This window comes from Citrus sinensis, chromosome 9, assembly GCF_022201045.2.
Source record: "Citrus sinensis cultivar Valencia sweet orange chromosome 9, DVS_A1.0, whole genome shotgun sequence".
Classification (NCBI taxonomy): Eukaryota; Viridiplantae; Streptophyta; class Magnoliopsida; order Sapindales; family Rutaceae; genus Citrus; species Citrus sinensis.
Window position 1 is genome coordinate 25,519,112 of NC_068564.1, and position 14,507 is coordinate 25,533,618.

At 34.3% G+C, this 14,507-nt stretch overlaps 1 protein-coding gene across 1 annotated transcript; it reads right to left on the reverse strand.

Moving 5' to 3' along the window:
* Positions 1 to 7,596: 7,596 nt before the first annotated feature.
* LOC102609962 (formin-like protein 5) lies at positions 7,597 to 13,364 on the reverse strand. Its single transcript, XM_006475234.4, has 7 exons — positions 12,547 to 13,364; positions 11,114 to 11,837; positions 10,445 to 11,027; positions 10,109 to 10,302; positions 9,648 to 9,883; positions 8,200 to 9,074; positions 7,597 to 8,066 (listed from the first exon to the last, which is right to left on the reverse strand). The coding sequence occupies exons 1-6, from the start codon at positions 12,712 to 12,714 to the stop codon at positions 8,214 to 8,216; spliced, it is 2,766 nt and encodes a 921-aa protein (XP_006475297.1). The 5' UTR covers positions 12,715 to 13,364; the 3' UTR covers positions 7,597 to 8,066; positions 8,200 to 8,213.
* Between the last annotated feature and the right edge of the window lie 1,143 nt (positions 13,365 to 14,507).

The window sequence follows — 14,507 nt, forward strand, 5'->3', positions numbered from 1 at the left end:
ACGATATTACCAGTTTTACTATACCTTTAATTTCCGTGCATTATTGTTATGGTGATTGCCATTTTCTGCTCTAATTAATGTTCTAAAGTTTTACTACTTAAATCCCAATAGATTCTGTGTTGGGGTGATGGAGCGAGATACTGGAAGTGAATTGATAGGATAGATAAAATTCAGATATAGTTATAGCGATGGATTAAGCCAATACCATTACGTTATATTCTAGTCGAAGCATGATTAAATCAAGTTTTAATCCAAATGACTCAATAGGATTTTTAACAATACTTTAAGATTAAATGATGTTCTAATCTAAACTACTCTACAAGAGAGATTTTTGATAGATAATCCCAAAGGAAGTTATAATTTTTTTTTTCATTTTTTTGTTAATCAAATTCTATGAAAACAATAACAAGATCTTCCTTACTTCACTAAGTTAACTCACAAAGGGAAACTAAATCGCAATTATAATAGAAATAAAACACTAAGGCACATAAAATAATTGACTAATTAAAACAGAAAATATCAAAAAATCTAAAATAATAAAATTCTAAAATAACGTCCTACATCAGTTTCCCCCTCTTAAAAAAACTCATCCATGAAACTTGTAGTATAAGAGCAAATTATTTTGTAATTCGAACTTATTGACTTTCTCATCAATCTTTCTTGAAACTTGAAACTTTGAAGAATCCATATTTCATCTATTTTCTTCGCTTGCACATTCATTACAAGAATTTATCATTTTAGTAATGAAAATTTTGTTGATGGAACATGATTTCATCAGAAAATGAAGCTTTTGGGAGAAAAATTAATTTCCGTCACTGTATAATTGAAAACGATTAGCATCCGTCATCAAATCTTTCTTCGTGACTATAATAATAATTTTCCCGTTAGTTGATCATTTTGATTTCCCACCTCTTTCCTAGTTAGTTTGGGAAATATGAACAATTAGTTATGAGAGTAACTTATTATGACTAATTAACTGCCATGCTTGCTTACTAAAAATCAATTCTTTTAGTTACCATTTTGTGTTCTTGACTAACCGAAATATTATAATAAAGTGGACGTGCTCACACTATTTTATGCTGCGCTGCACCGCATAGCATTCCAATCTCTTAAATCATCCATTTTTAATTTAATTTCGTATTCCAAGGACGATTCTCGAGTACTCTTTTTTGTAGCTGACTTTGATGATTCTTAAGGTTTTCGAGTCTTCGAAGTCCAATTATCACTTCAAAGAGTTATCTAAGAATATTATACAAATATCTGCTTAGAAGTATGGATGATATGAACATAATGAATCACCAAGAACATTGACAAATTAATATTTTTGGGCATTTTACTCGCTTCTAGCCTGAAATCTTTCAATTTAATGGGACATGCCTTAATGGTATAAATTAATAACTCACATTAGTCCTTTTCTTCTTTCATTGCGACTAAGGATAGACATAATTCGAGTGATTCTGATGATGCGACCAATGAGCAAAATTCATATCATTATGATAATGTTAACAATGATGACAATGGGGAAAATTTAGATGATTCGATTGATGTTAACAATGATGAAGATAAGTTGAGTGTTTCTGATGATGTGGACAATGAGCAAAATTCAAATGATTTTGATAATGTCAACAATGTGGACAATGGGGAAAATTCAGACAATTCTGTTGGTGTTAACAATGATGAAGATATGGTTGTTTCTGAGGCAACTTGGCAACATGATGGCAAGGAATCAAAGTGTCCATTTATCTGTGCTTTGCTAAAGAAGTTGCCCCCAAAGAAGTTCAATATTCCTCTTGGAAAATATAGGGAATTTGATAAGAGTAATGATACAGCCACAAACTCTTGTACAAACTTATTTTGTACAAACTGACGTGGCATTAATTCATTGGTTGAATGAAAATATAAAATAATAAAAATAAATCATGTGGGCCAAGTGATATTTAATTCAACCAATCTTATCATGCCACATCAGTTTGTACAAAATAAGTTTGTACAAGAGTTTGTGGCTATATCATTACTCATTTGATAATAGATTAGGGGCAGTTGCAGAGATTGTGAAAGAAAGTTAAGAGGGATCTAAGACAATATGCAAAATCTAAGGGAAGTAGATTTTTGAATGATGATGATGTGGATTCAGCCTGTGTTTTTAATGACAATGACTTTAGTATCTATCATTTGATGAGGAATGAGGACTTGGCTATAAAGGATGTTCCTATTGCTAAATTGATAGACATTGAGAATCAATTAAAGGAATCAAAGAATACTGTTGGAGAAATAATGGATGAGATTCGAGAGTTGTACTATGTGGGAGTGGATTCTGCCCAGGGAAAGGAAAGGGATGAAAATGAAGATTCTGAAGAGAAAATTGAAAACTCTTGAGGATGAATCTGAAGAAGAGTTGAACAGCAAGACATTGGACGGTACCCGTAGCAAATCGGCTGTTTACTGACAAACTATCGGACTGCTGAGCAGCTGCTGCCATTGTTTTAACTTGATGAAGAACAGGCCTTGATGTACGTCTCAGAGAGTCTTGGAGAAAAACAAGCAACAAGGCTATCGGGTTCTTGAAAAATAAGCAAATCCCTAGTGTTAAACTCTAGCCCTTATTTATAGACTCATCATCCGTTTCCTTATTCCTTCAGGATTCCTTCTTAATTTAGGAGTCCTCTCAACTTTAAATAATTAATTAAAATAATGTAATCAAATTATTTTCGTAAATATAAGAAAAGGGGAAAAAACATTAATCAACTAACATTAGTATAATTTTATAACTACTAAAAGAAATTATAATTTTCTAAGTTCACTTTTCACAGCGTTTCACCTAACATTAATTAATACAGTATTTTATTTAAATATTATCGTAAGATAAAAGGTTATTCGTCATAAGAATTTAAACCATTTAATTTTAAAGTGAAAATTTTCACCAAAGTAATAACGCTTAATTGAACAATTTACATATAAGCATTTCACCCAAACATTAACTCTTGCGTGCCCCTATACTCACTCGATAACAGTGACTGCAAAGTTCATTTAGATGATTCCCATAGCATTAGGCAGATAATGCCAATATTCTACATAATTTGACCAATTTAACATCAAGAACAGCAGCATTCATTAATCACACGATAAATAAATTATATATTCTACATAATTTGGCCGAATCTATTAATGTAATTCAAAGTTTAAGAGAGAATCCAAATCCCATTACTGAAAGGGCAGTCAATGAAATTTGTTTCTCCTCTAGAAACTTTAGAAGAATACTAGAATATTGACAATATATAAATAAAATTTAAATAAGGGTGGTGATATTTTTCATCTCACGCTTTTTTGTTAACGCACTCAACTTCTAGAAAATAATTACAAAAGATTCACATTATTTTTAAGAATTTCAAATAAAGAAGAAATTTAGAGAATTAATTACTTAAGTTCATTTTATCTAATTTTTTTGTGACCACTTACATTTTCTTTTATTATATTTAATTACTAAGATTATTTCGGCCCAAGTTTAAAATGATTATTTTACCTTATAAGCTAGAATTACCAAAAAAATTAATTTTTACTCCAATATATATGTGTGTGTACATACACGTGGGGACTCAATTCTTTAGGAAACCGCGTCTCACCACATGTCCCTCCAAACAATAAAAGGAGAATTACTCCGGAGACTTAACATTTGGAATAATTCCTCCTAATGATCATTAATAATAAACAACACCGAAATATCTTAAATACATAAAAAGAACATTCAGAACATTTGAAACATGCAATTAATTGTCATACCAGAACTATCACATCCAGAAAAGCATATCAGATTCTTTGATCAAAGCCAATAAAAAATGGTGACTCATGTCCTATCTTAGGAATTTGAGTTCTACGTGACTAAAAACATATAAGCAGAGGCTTATTTGAAGATAGAAGGATCTTTGGCCATTTTTAGCTACTCTTCGCTTATAAAGAAGAACAATCATCTTCTCTAATTTCTTCTTCTTCTAAGCCTAAGACCAACCCAAATCAAATAAGAAAGTTCCCACTGTTTGCATCGAATTTTCACTCCGATCCGATTCGAACCACTGAGTGGTAGCTCTTACTGGATCCGGGTCAAATCCAATTTAAACAAATAAATTAATTTAGGGGGTGTGTGTGTATTCGATTAATTATAGGGTGGACCTTGAGCGTTATGCCTTATGAACCACATGATTTCACCCTCCAAGTTTATGACACAGGCCTTCAAGCCCCTGAAAGGAATCAAATTCCATAAAAGCTTGTTAAAGGGAGTTAAAGCGAAAGGTGTTTGACACCTGCAGCAAGATGTTCGACAGAATGCCTCAAAGAACAAGTCTTGTTGGGAACCATCCAATTTGAAATATGCAGCAAGCTAAGCAAACTCAAGTGGTGATTGTCACAATGTTTTAACGGTTTATCACGCGTTAAACTGTAGCCCTTATTTATAGGCTCATCACACGTTTTCTTATTCCTTCAGGATTCCTCGTTCATTCAGGATAACTCTCAAATTTAGGTAATTAAAAATAATTAACGTAATCAAATTATTTGTATGTCTACGGAAATGGTAACTTAGACGGAACTCACTAGAAACATTAGTATGGTTAAAGATAACTAGGATGCTTTTACAAAGTAATTAATTTTATGGGAGTGATAGGCAAGATGTGACATGTGAGTGAGTTGAATATTATGCCTTTGATGTGGCTCAATGATCCCAAGACTCTCCCAGACATCTTGGCTTGTTCGTCAAATTGAAACAATGGCAGCATCTGCTCAACAGTCCCATAGTTTGTCAGTAAAAAGCCGATTTGCTACGGGTACTCCTTACCCAAACTACCGCTTGAATTTGTTGAAGAGAGCGCTAAGAAGGACAATTATATATACCTCTCGATCAAATAAAATTAAAGAGAAATCAGCGAATACGAAAAATGAAAAGAAATTGCAGCGGGTATTCCGAAAAGCAGCAAGATTACAGATGAAGCTTGAAAAGTACTATGACAGAAATGAAATTATAAAGTTGGTCCTAGAAGACTATACGCAGATTGATGGTGATGATCCTCGGAAGAAGAAGCTAAGGAAAATACATATAACACTCTTGATCAATTCCCTTGAGTTGGGATATTAATCATATCAGTTCTAAATAGATTCCTTTGTACCCAATTTATGATTTGTTTCTAACTGTTTTAAAAAGTAAATAATTACCCACTTTTGAATTTTTGTGACTTTCGAAACTAATATGATTTGGATGGGTCGTTACAAGAAATTAATAGCCTCGGAAATCTCCAATTACCAACACCATCAAGACCTTGTGTAACGGGTTGAACCAAAGCTTAAGATGCAGAATCACCACACAAGACCAATCGATAATCAATCTAAGCTTATCTAAGAATCAAATCTGAATCACAACCAATCAAAGAACTGAAAATAAGAACTGGAAAGAATCAAAAGAGAGACACGGAGCATTTACGCTATGATTAACGTGCAGAGATATTCTTGGGTTACAATTACAGAGGGAACTACAGCGAAGAGATTGAGACCAAGAACAGCTTCCAGCTCTCTCTACTCACTTACAAACGAAGGCACAAAATTAGTGAAACAATCCTGGCTTATCTTTGAATGGTATGCACATTTATTCCACATAATTTTTTCACTCATCTCCTTATTACACAAGGGGAAGAAGAATGGATCACAAGATCTTGTAACTTGACTTGTCAATGAGCCCAGAAAAGAAAATCAACAGGAAAAACAAAAGAAACAACAAAATTGATTTTTCACCCCATGTAAAAATGAATGAAGCACAAACGAAATTAATCAACAATTAATTATTGGCCTTCAAGATTGATCCATTTCCGAAATTTCACCATCTACAGCACCACCAAAACTCTCACTCCTTTCCTGAATCTTCCTCTTCTTGACTGGTGGTTCCTCCTTTCTTTCAGCTTCAACTTCTTGAGTCCACAGTGCTAGTATCATCAGAGCATTAACCGCCGATTCCATTTCTTTCTCTTCAGATTGCTGTTCTTCTTCCATAATCTTTGACTGCCCTAGCATCGTCGGAGCTTTAATAGACTCCATTTCTCTTTCTTTAGACTGCTGTTCTTCTTCCATTTCTCTGTGACTGCTTTTGTTTTACTTCTTGCGCTGAGCCCACTTCTTTGATGGGAAATTAAAATCTTCTTTTCGTAACTCAGAAATTATATAATCTGAAGAAAGAATTCTGGAATCACAATTTTTTGGTAAAGATTCAGGTATCAAGCTAGAGTTAGTTGCAAATTCAGTTAAAAGGGAATCTTAGGAGGCTTAAACTGGGTGCGGTTAGTCGTATTCAGAGCAAAATGTGCACCAATTGTATTCAGTCTTTACAGATTGTTCATGTACTCCTAATACCGGACTAAAATGCAAAAATGTATAACTTGATGTAACAAAGTGAAAACTTAAAAATCTCGAAGCCATAGGTCCTTCCCATGCAAGATCTGCATCTTCACAATGCTAAAGATAAAATTTTGGCAAATTTTGCACTACAATGCACACAGAAAATTAAGGAAGAATATATTATTGTTTTTATTAAAATAAGGCTGAATACATACCTAAAAACTGAAAATAGAAAAAAATATTATTTTCGAATTTAACAGTGCGCTGACGAAAGCGTATGAGTGACAAGAAAATATAATTTCAAGTAAAATTCAGTTAAAAAAAGTGTATTTTAAAAAAAAAAGTATGAAAAAAACATGTGGTTGATGAATAATTACCCTTGAGTTAATTATAATGAATCCATCTAACTCAACCCAACTCAAATAATAATAATGATGATGATCCTCAATTGTAAAATTCTAAAGACCTAAATGGCAAACCTATTTTTTAACTCTCTTTTTTTGTTATAGAAAAGACTATTTCATTTTCGTCTCAATTATTCTCAACTCTAATTCCAAAACTAAAATCATTCTCTCATATAAGTGAATTTATTTTCTTATAAGTTTAATTTTGAAAATAAGTTGGTTTCAACTTCTCTTTATTTTTTAGTAAACACTTAATAGTACACAATTATATATCACTTTCATTTCGTTGCTGGACATAATACTAACTAATTATCTAAAAGGTTTGAATTTGGAATTTGAAAAAAAGATGTGGGAAGCCGGAAATAAGATCTAAAAGCTCATTGCCGAAATTTTCTCAATTTTAAAATATGTTTTAACTTTTTTATCAAACACTAGATCATAAATAGCTTCTCAAAAAAAAAGATCATAAATAGAATTTTCATGTTATGATATATATATTTGATTTTAATAAGTTATATATGTTTTTTATTATTTAATTTTTAATTTTTAATTTTGGCTTGATCTTCAACTTATCAACCCAACCCTACCCCATGATTTAAGAGTTGAAATGGTTTGGGCTAAAAATATTTATGTAAATAAGTTGAGTTGATTTTATTTCAATCCGTTCAATAGTGTGTTGAGTTATATTTTCATAAATCATATCTAACCCAACTCATGCCCACCCTAATTAACTGTTTTAGCTTCTGCGACATTGTCCCTGCAAAGTTGATATCAGAAAAGTGAAGAGAAGAACTCCATAGACCAGGCACTTTAATAAAGAAAATAAGAAATCTTCTCTCTAACATTTCATAACTTGTAATTTTGTAAGGCAATGCCTAAACTAAAAAATCTGACTGAAATCTGACTAACTTTTACAGAATTCCTTTAACCAAAAATTTATTGACAAAAACAAATATTAATAAACAAATCACTACATCTAAGTACTAATGCACAAGTTATGCCACATGGAGGCAGAATCTGTTTATACCAAGAATAAGTTCTCAGTACGTCGTTAAAATAAGGTCAGTGTACATCTCCTGGACGACAGCTCCCTCAGGTTAACTTCTTTGATAACATTTAGCTTTAATGAAGAATGCGAAGAACACCATGGCCTTGGCCCCATTTCAACCATTGCACCTTGTATGGATGGTTTTTCTCCGATATGAATTGTTTTATCGATACATACAGATAGCATTTACAACAAACTCCAGGCGAACATTTACCTAGTGTTGAAATTCCATCACAAATTTTCACCTGGATAGCACCAAGAAATACTGTTAGAATTTTCACATTATTGCAATATAATCAAGAGTTTCAGACTCCACAGCCTATTGTATTGATATATTTTAACATTAGAATTTTGTTTGACAAAGTAGAGTGTAAGTACCTTTCCACAGGACATTAACTCTCTTCATCAGAACTAAAATCCTCCACTCGTCGCTCAGTAATAGCAGGAAATAGCCGGTGACGCAGATCAGGAGAAGGTTGCTGGGGGGTATCAGAGGAAGATGACGCAGTAGATCCCTCTTTTTTCGGTGACTTTGTTGACTTCTTTGGTGCATCTTTCACCTGTTTGCATGCCTTATCTAACATAATAAAAAAATCCCTTACTATGGTAAACAAACGTAAACCCTCATCCTTCCCTGCATTCCCATGAAAATAATCGCCAGTGCTCTTCACCAGACTCATGATTCTCTTTTCTTCCTCTAGCAGCCACATGATGTCACCCTCAGCATTCTGCACAAAACTCTTCAACGTTTCATGAAACCCACTATTTTCCCCTAAATTCTTCATATCCGTGTTCAGAAAATCTCGGGTTTTTAATAGTGCATGGCCGAGTTTGGAAACAGTTCCAGTTAAGCTGTCAGCATCTATAGCTGCTGCTTTCTTGACATTCTCAAGTTCACTACTTAAATGCGAAACTGCCTGAAGCCCTAGGTTCCGATAGTGCTCGTCTGTCTCATTAGATTTAGAAGTTTCTTCCAGAAGATCATCCGTTTTGACACTGGAGAAGCTCCTGCTCTCCCTTGCTCTACGGGCAGCTCTCACACCTTCAGAACGAATTATCTCCTGAACAACGAAATGCAATAGAGTGGTCTTGCCATCTACACCTTTCACATCAGATAATTTAAGAAGTGTATCAAGTTTGAAAGCTTGTGCACCCCCACGGAAAGTGCCATCATTCATGCGATTGCCAGTTTTAAGAACAGCTTCTAGAAGCTTCAGAAATAGTCGGCTATTTCTGAGTTCTTTGCAAGCAACCTAGAAATAAGATTGTGACAACATTCAAGTTAGCCACTCGTTAAAGCAGATAAGCAGAAAACCACAAGGAGCTATGTGGCTCAGCGTAAGCATCGGAAATTTTCTATGCGTTCACATTCAGAAGGTATCTGAATTTAATTTTTCCAAATATTGTACATGTTCAATTCTGTCTACAATTGGTTCTGCATGAATCATAGATGTGGCTATTTCGATTCCGGAAATATGAATCATTTAGGCACTTAAAAAATCATGCAGTTATGCACATGGCAGGATCGTTAGAATCAGTCATAAACTAGGAAGGAGATAAACAAGAAATAATGAACCTAAAGAAGTGCATCAGCAACAAACATGAGTAGTTTTAACACATTTAAAATAATAGGCAAAAAATAGACAATTTAAGATCAAGTTGGTTCTAGAAAGTTCAACAATTATCCATTGTGAAAGCAACATGTGACTTCCTCTTTCAAATTTACTCATGACTAATTTATATACCAGAAGAACGTTAGACAATGAGCTAGATGTAGCATAGCAACAGATCCCAGAAGGGATGCAAATTAAAATCCAAGGTCTTACCTCCAGGATCTCAAACGACTCTTTTGTAGCAGAGACCTCCTCCTGAAGAGTACACATGAAAAGCAGCGCTTCCAGTCGTTTGAAAGAGAATGGAATGTCAACCAAGGCTTTCAAGAACCGCTCAGCTGGCCCAAGTTGAGAAAGTTCACCATTGAACAACCTAAGCTTCAACTCTTCTTCTGCTGTCGGTGCCATCTTCAGCAAAGTTTGAATGAGTTCTGCTGGAAGCTCGTTTCCTGATTTAATCAAAACAGGTTAGGTTGTCACTCTGCACAGGAAAATCCAACAGAATGGCACCAAAAATACCCCACGTTAAGTTTAAAAAATAACCAGTTTTTCCGGAACAACATTTGCATAATATCATGAGTTTGATTTAATTCACCGATCCAGGAAACATGTGTCACAGCTTCAGATTTGAATGGAAAAAGAGTAAAAGCAATGATGAGTGTGGACAAACAAACCTTCAAGAAGCGCGTCACAAACTTCTTCCAATGTCACATTCAATGCCCGAAGCATAATTGACAAATTTTGCGCCTTTTTCTGATCAATGATCTGAATGTACTGGGGTCCTGTATCTAAGGAAGACCCTTTCTTTTTTTCATTTTTACTCTTTTCAGAATACCCAAATAGAGTTTCTATCATCTCCTCATTGAACCTGTAAAATCAGTATAGTACAATCAGTAGCTGATAATACTTTATGTTTTAAGGGTTGATCCAAAAACCATATAGTCAGATATACAAGGTAGATAGAAAGTGTCAGCTAGATAGGAAGAGGGGAGAGAGAATCTGTAACTTACTGGAATGATCCTGATTTAATCTGATGCCAAACCATTGAATTATCTGGATTGGCTAGAACTTTATCCCAGAAGAATGGCTTCAGCTTGGTTTTAGGTGCATTAGCATCACCCTCGGCACCAGCTCCTTCACTAGAAGATGAATGCTTTTGTCCAAGAGGTGGCCTAGGAACCTTTGAACCAGATGGCATAGGTGGTGGTGGTCGAGGAGCAGGACCACCCCTTGGAGGCGGGGGTGGTGGAGGACCAGGTTTTGGTGGTGGAGGAGGTGCTCTAGGAGCAGGAGCAGGACCTGGAGGAGGACGAGGTGCTGGAGGAGGTGGAGGGGGAGGGGGAGGTCCTGATGGTGGATGAGGCCTGAGAGAAGCAGGTGGTTCATGAGGGAGAGGTTCTGCCCTGCCAGGTGGTGGCTTCAGAGGAGGCATTCCCTGAAGGGTGGAACCAACCCTTCCAGGAGGAGGCTTCAGAGGGGGTAACACCTGTCCATTCTCATTAAAGGATTTGGCAGTGCCACCGACAGCTCCAAATGATGCAGTTCCATCAAATTTCCCAATGTCAAGCTTCTCTTCTTTCGAATTTCCTGAACCTGAAAGATCAAAGTTTAAACTAATATCAGACTGTGTTGAACAATAGTAGATAACAATAAAGCTATCAAAGTATATCTATACATACCAACAGAGTAATCACTCAAGCTTAAGCTGAGGAGGGGCCTCTCATCATTTTGCCTACCTCCAGACCCAGTTCTACAGAACCGACTACAACACAAAAACAGCAGTGCCGCGGCAACAAATGTCACAGCTGCTGTCACAACAACGGCAATAATAACAGTATTATGGTGATTTGTTTTATCATCAGCCCGGGCACTTGTGCCAGAACCTGAATTTGTGGTAGAATTATCGCCAACGGTAGGAGATGAACTAGAAACACTTGGAAAAAATGGTGTCGGTGGAGTACGAGGCCGAGGTTTAGCATCTTGTGTGGGGCTAGTGGCAGGGGCGGTAGCACGGGCATGCACAGGGGCAGGAGCAACGGCAGGAGCAGGGGCAGGGGTAGAGGCACGATTAGGTATTTCAGCAAGGCTACGAGGCAATATGAGGTGCTGGTTCTGCCTTGGAGCATCAGGCTGGGGATATAAAGACTCGTACCAAGAGCCACCTCCTCTAGAGACATGGTGCAGAAGATTGTTCTCTCTTATACAATGTAAAAGAGTTTGCTTCAAGTGAGGATGCAGCGCATTATACAATTTCACTAAGTTAGGTTTCGACAGTGACTGACTTCTTGAGTTGCTTTCATCAGTGCCACCAGGAGTTTCTTCTGGAAGGCATAAGTTGAGATCTTCAACAACTTCCTTCAATCGGATCAAATCGATCCCACAGCTGAACCATAATAGCTGTGCCTACAATCAAAGAATTTCAATAAATTTTAGTCTTCACTTATGCACTTTAGCAGCTCAGCTATAGCTAATGCATTAAATTTTAAAGCACAGCTTAGGTACAGTTATTGCATTAAATTGGCCTCATAGGTAGTTAAAATATAGTAATTCCGTTCAACTTGAATTCTAAATGGACTCATATGTACATTTAAAAGTTAAAAAAAAAAAATGCTTTGAAACACCTATTTCAATTAAAATAAGAAATATAACAGTAGTTAATTATCATGAACACATCACAACACAGGAGTTAGAAGGTTTTTCTACTGGAAAAGTTTTGATTAATAAAAACACAAAAATGGAATACAAACAGTTACAAATTGTTAAATCTGCTAGCCATGGACTTGGACTTCAAAATACAATGCCTTAAACTAATTCTTATTAAATTTTTTGGCATCCCGACTATATATCATGCATAAACAATTTCATTACACACAATTCAGAACTTTAGCCTGTGCATCAGCTTCATAACTGAAGTTGCACCCACTGTGACAATATAAGGTCATTGCAATCATATTCCTGATCTAGTTGATGAAATTTATGCAACCAACCAAAACCAATTAGCTTGATATCATATCTCAAAATGCATTGTCAATAAAGCTTATTGCTTGAAAACAAAAATAACCAACGGCAAAAGCATATCAAGCAAAGCAAAAAACGAAATATGGTCTTTTACCAAGTTATCGTCAACCTCCCCAGTCACTGGATCAACTACTTTGCAAAGAAAGTCTTCCTCTCTTGTCCTCCTGTATTCTGAGCTGACCACCAATGATCCATAAAGTAGAACAACCAAGAACATAAAACAACTTCTTCTCATTACACCCATTTCTTCTTGAATTATCATTACTATCAAATACAATCCTTTTCATTTCATCAATATCTAAACCCTACAAAACAAGCAAAACCCTAACAAAGCTCCTTCATAACCAAAATAAACCACCATCAAAGCTTCAACTCTAGAGCCTTTAACAACAACCCAATTCAAAATTATTTGCAAAAACCCCCCTTGAAAGATACCAACCAATAGCAGGTACATACAATTCTCAAATACCAGCCTCAAAGGAATCAATTAGAAGTTGAAACTGGAATAAGAACTCAAATAACCAAACAAAACCCAGAATTTACATTCCCAGAAAAGGCCAAAACAAGGAACCAAATAGCTTTTAAAGCGAAACCCAGCAAACAAAATTCAAAATTTGCTTAAAGCGAGCTTAGAACCAGCCCCAGATCAAATAAAAATATAACATTTAATTGAACAAAACCCCAAAAATCCAAAATGTGAATATGCACAAAAAGGAAGGTCCTCTGTTTTCTGTGTGAAAGAAAAATGAAATGGGTCTTCTTCGATTATGACCAGATCCAATCAAATAAATTAGCTGTTTAACGCTTGCAAAATAAACTGTTGACCTAGGATTACTTTTGAAGAATTTTCTTCGCAGACATGTTCTGTTTAAACGCTGACAAAATAGAATCAGCGTTTTTGTTTTTGTTTCCTTAATTCTATTTCCATTGTTTTATTTTATTTTATTTTATTTTTGTTTTTAAAAATTTTATGTTGGGTACATTTTGAAATTTTTGTACCGTTTACCAGATCAGACCAATGAGAAGCGAGCAAGTTTTTATGTCTTTGGGTGGGACAAAATTGGAAAAATAAAATAATATAGTCTTTATTCTTTTTTTTTACCAATAAAATTCTTTTTTATGAAACTAAAACAGAATTTTTTTTTTATAATATATGCGTATTTTTTAATACACCCCATTATCTACATCAGTCCATTTGAGTTGTATTATTAAAAATGTATGTTTTGATTAGACCTTTATATTTTATCTAAATTAATTATGAATGGCTTTTGAAGAAAAGATGGATAATAATCTCAAAGCAAAAATGTATGCTTTGATTAAAAATGTATGTTTTTTAATACACCCCATTATCCATATCAGTCCATTTGAGTTGTATTATTAAAAATGTATGTTTTGATTAGACCTTTATGTTTTATCTAAATTAATTATGATTGGCTTTTGAAGAAAAGATGGATAATAATCTCAAAGCAAGGCATCGTGTTTTTGTTGTTAAAATTAGAAAGCTAACTGAATACTAGAAAAGATAAAAACATGCAATAAAGACAAAGACTTGTTAAAAATAAAATTCTCTAAAATTAACTTAATTATTTATTAAACATGCATTAAAAGTAAGGGTCGACTAGTGTACATACATCAAGAATATCATATCTCATAGTCCATACTATTAAATAATTAAAAAATTAATAAGACCAAATCAAATTTAAGCATATGATTAGTGGTGGTGCCAGAAATTAAACTTAGCAGGGGCTAAGTTTAAATAATATTGTAATTTAAAAAAGGTCAATAAATAACAAGTATCAAAAATAAAAATTCACTAATATATTCAATATATTTATAATTGATCTCGACGTATTTTCATATGTTAAAAATATTAAAAAATAAATTTATCATCAAGAATACAAAATAAATCTTTTTCTACATGTGTAATAATAACATTACTCAATTATTAATCTCGAATATGATTTCACAAACGATTTTTCACAAAATTCATAGGTGAAAATGCCTTTTTACTACTATAGTCATGACAACTAGTAAATTCAATGCTAATGTTATCAA

Excerpts from the sequence above, each read along its gene's own strand:
- LOC102609962 (XM_006475234.4), bottom strand. The coding sequence starts at position 12,714 with ATGATAATTCAAGAAGAAATGGGTGTAATGAGAAGAAGTTGTTTTATG. Across the intron at positions 11,028-11,113 it reads CTTGAGTGATTACTCTGTTG|GTTCAGGAAATTCGAAAGAA; the intron begins GTATGTATAGAT and ends TTGATCTTTCAG. Across the intron at positions 9,075-9,647 it reads AGTCGTTTGAGATCCTGGAG|GTTGCTTGCAAAGAACTCAG; the intron begins GTAAGACCTTGG and ends TCTTATTTCTAG.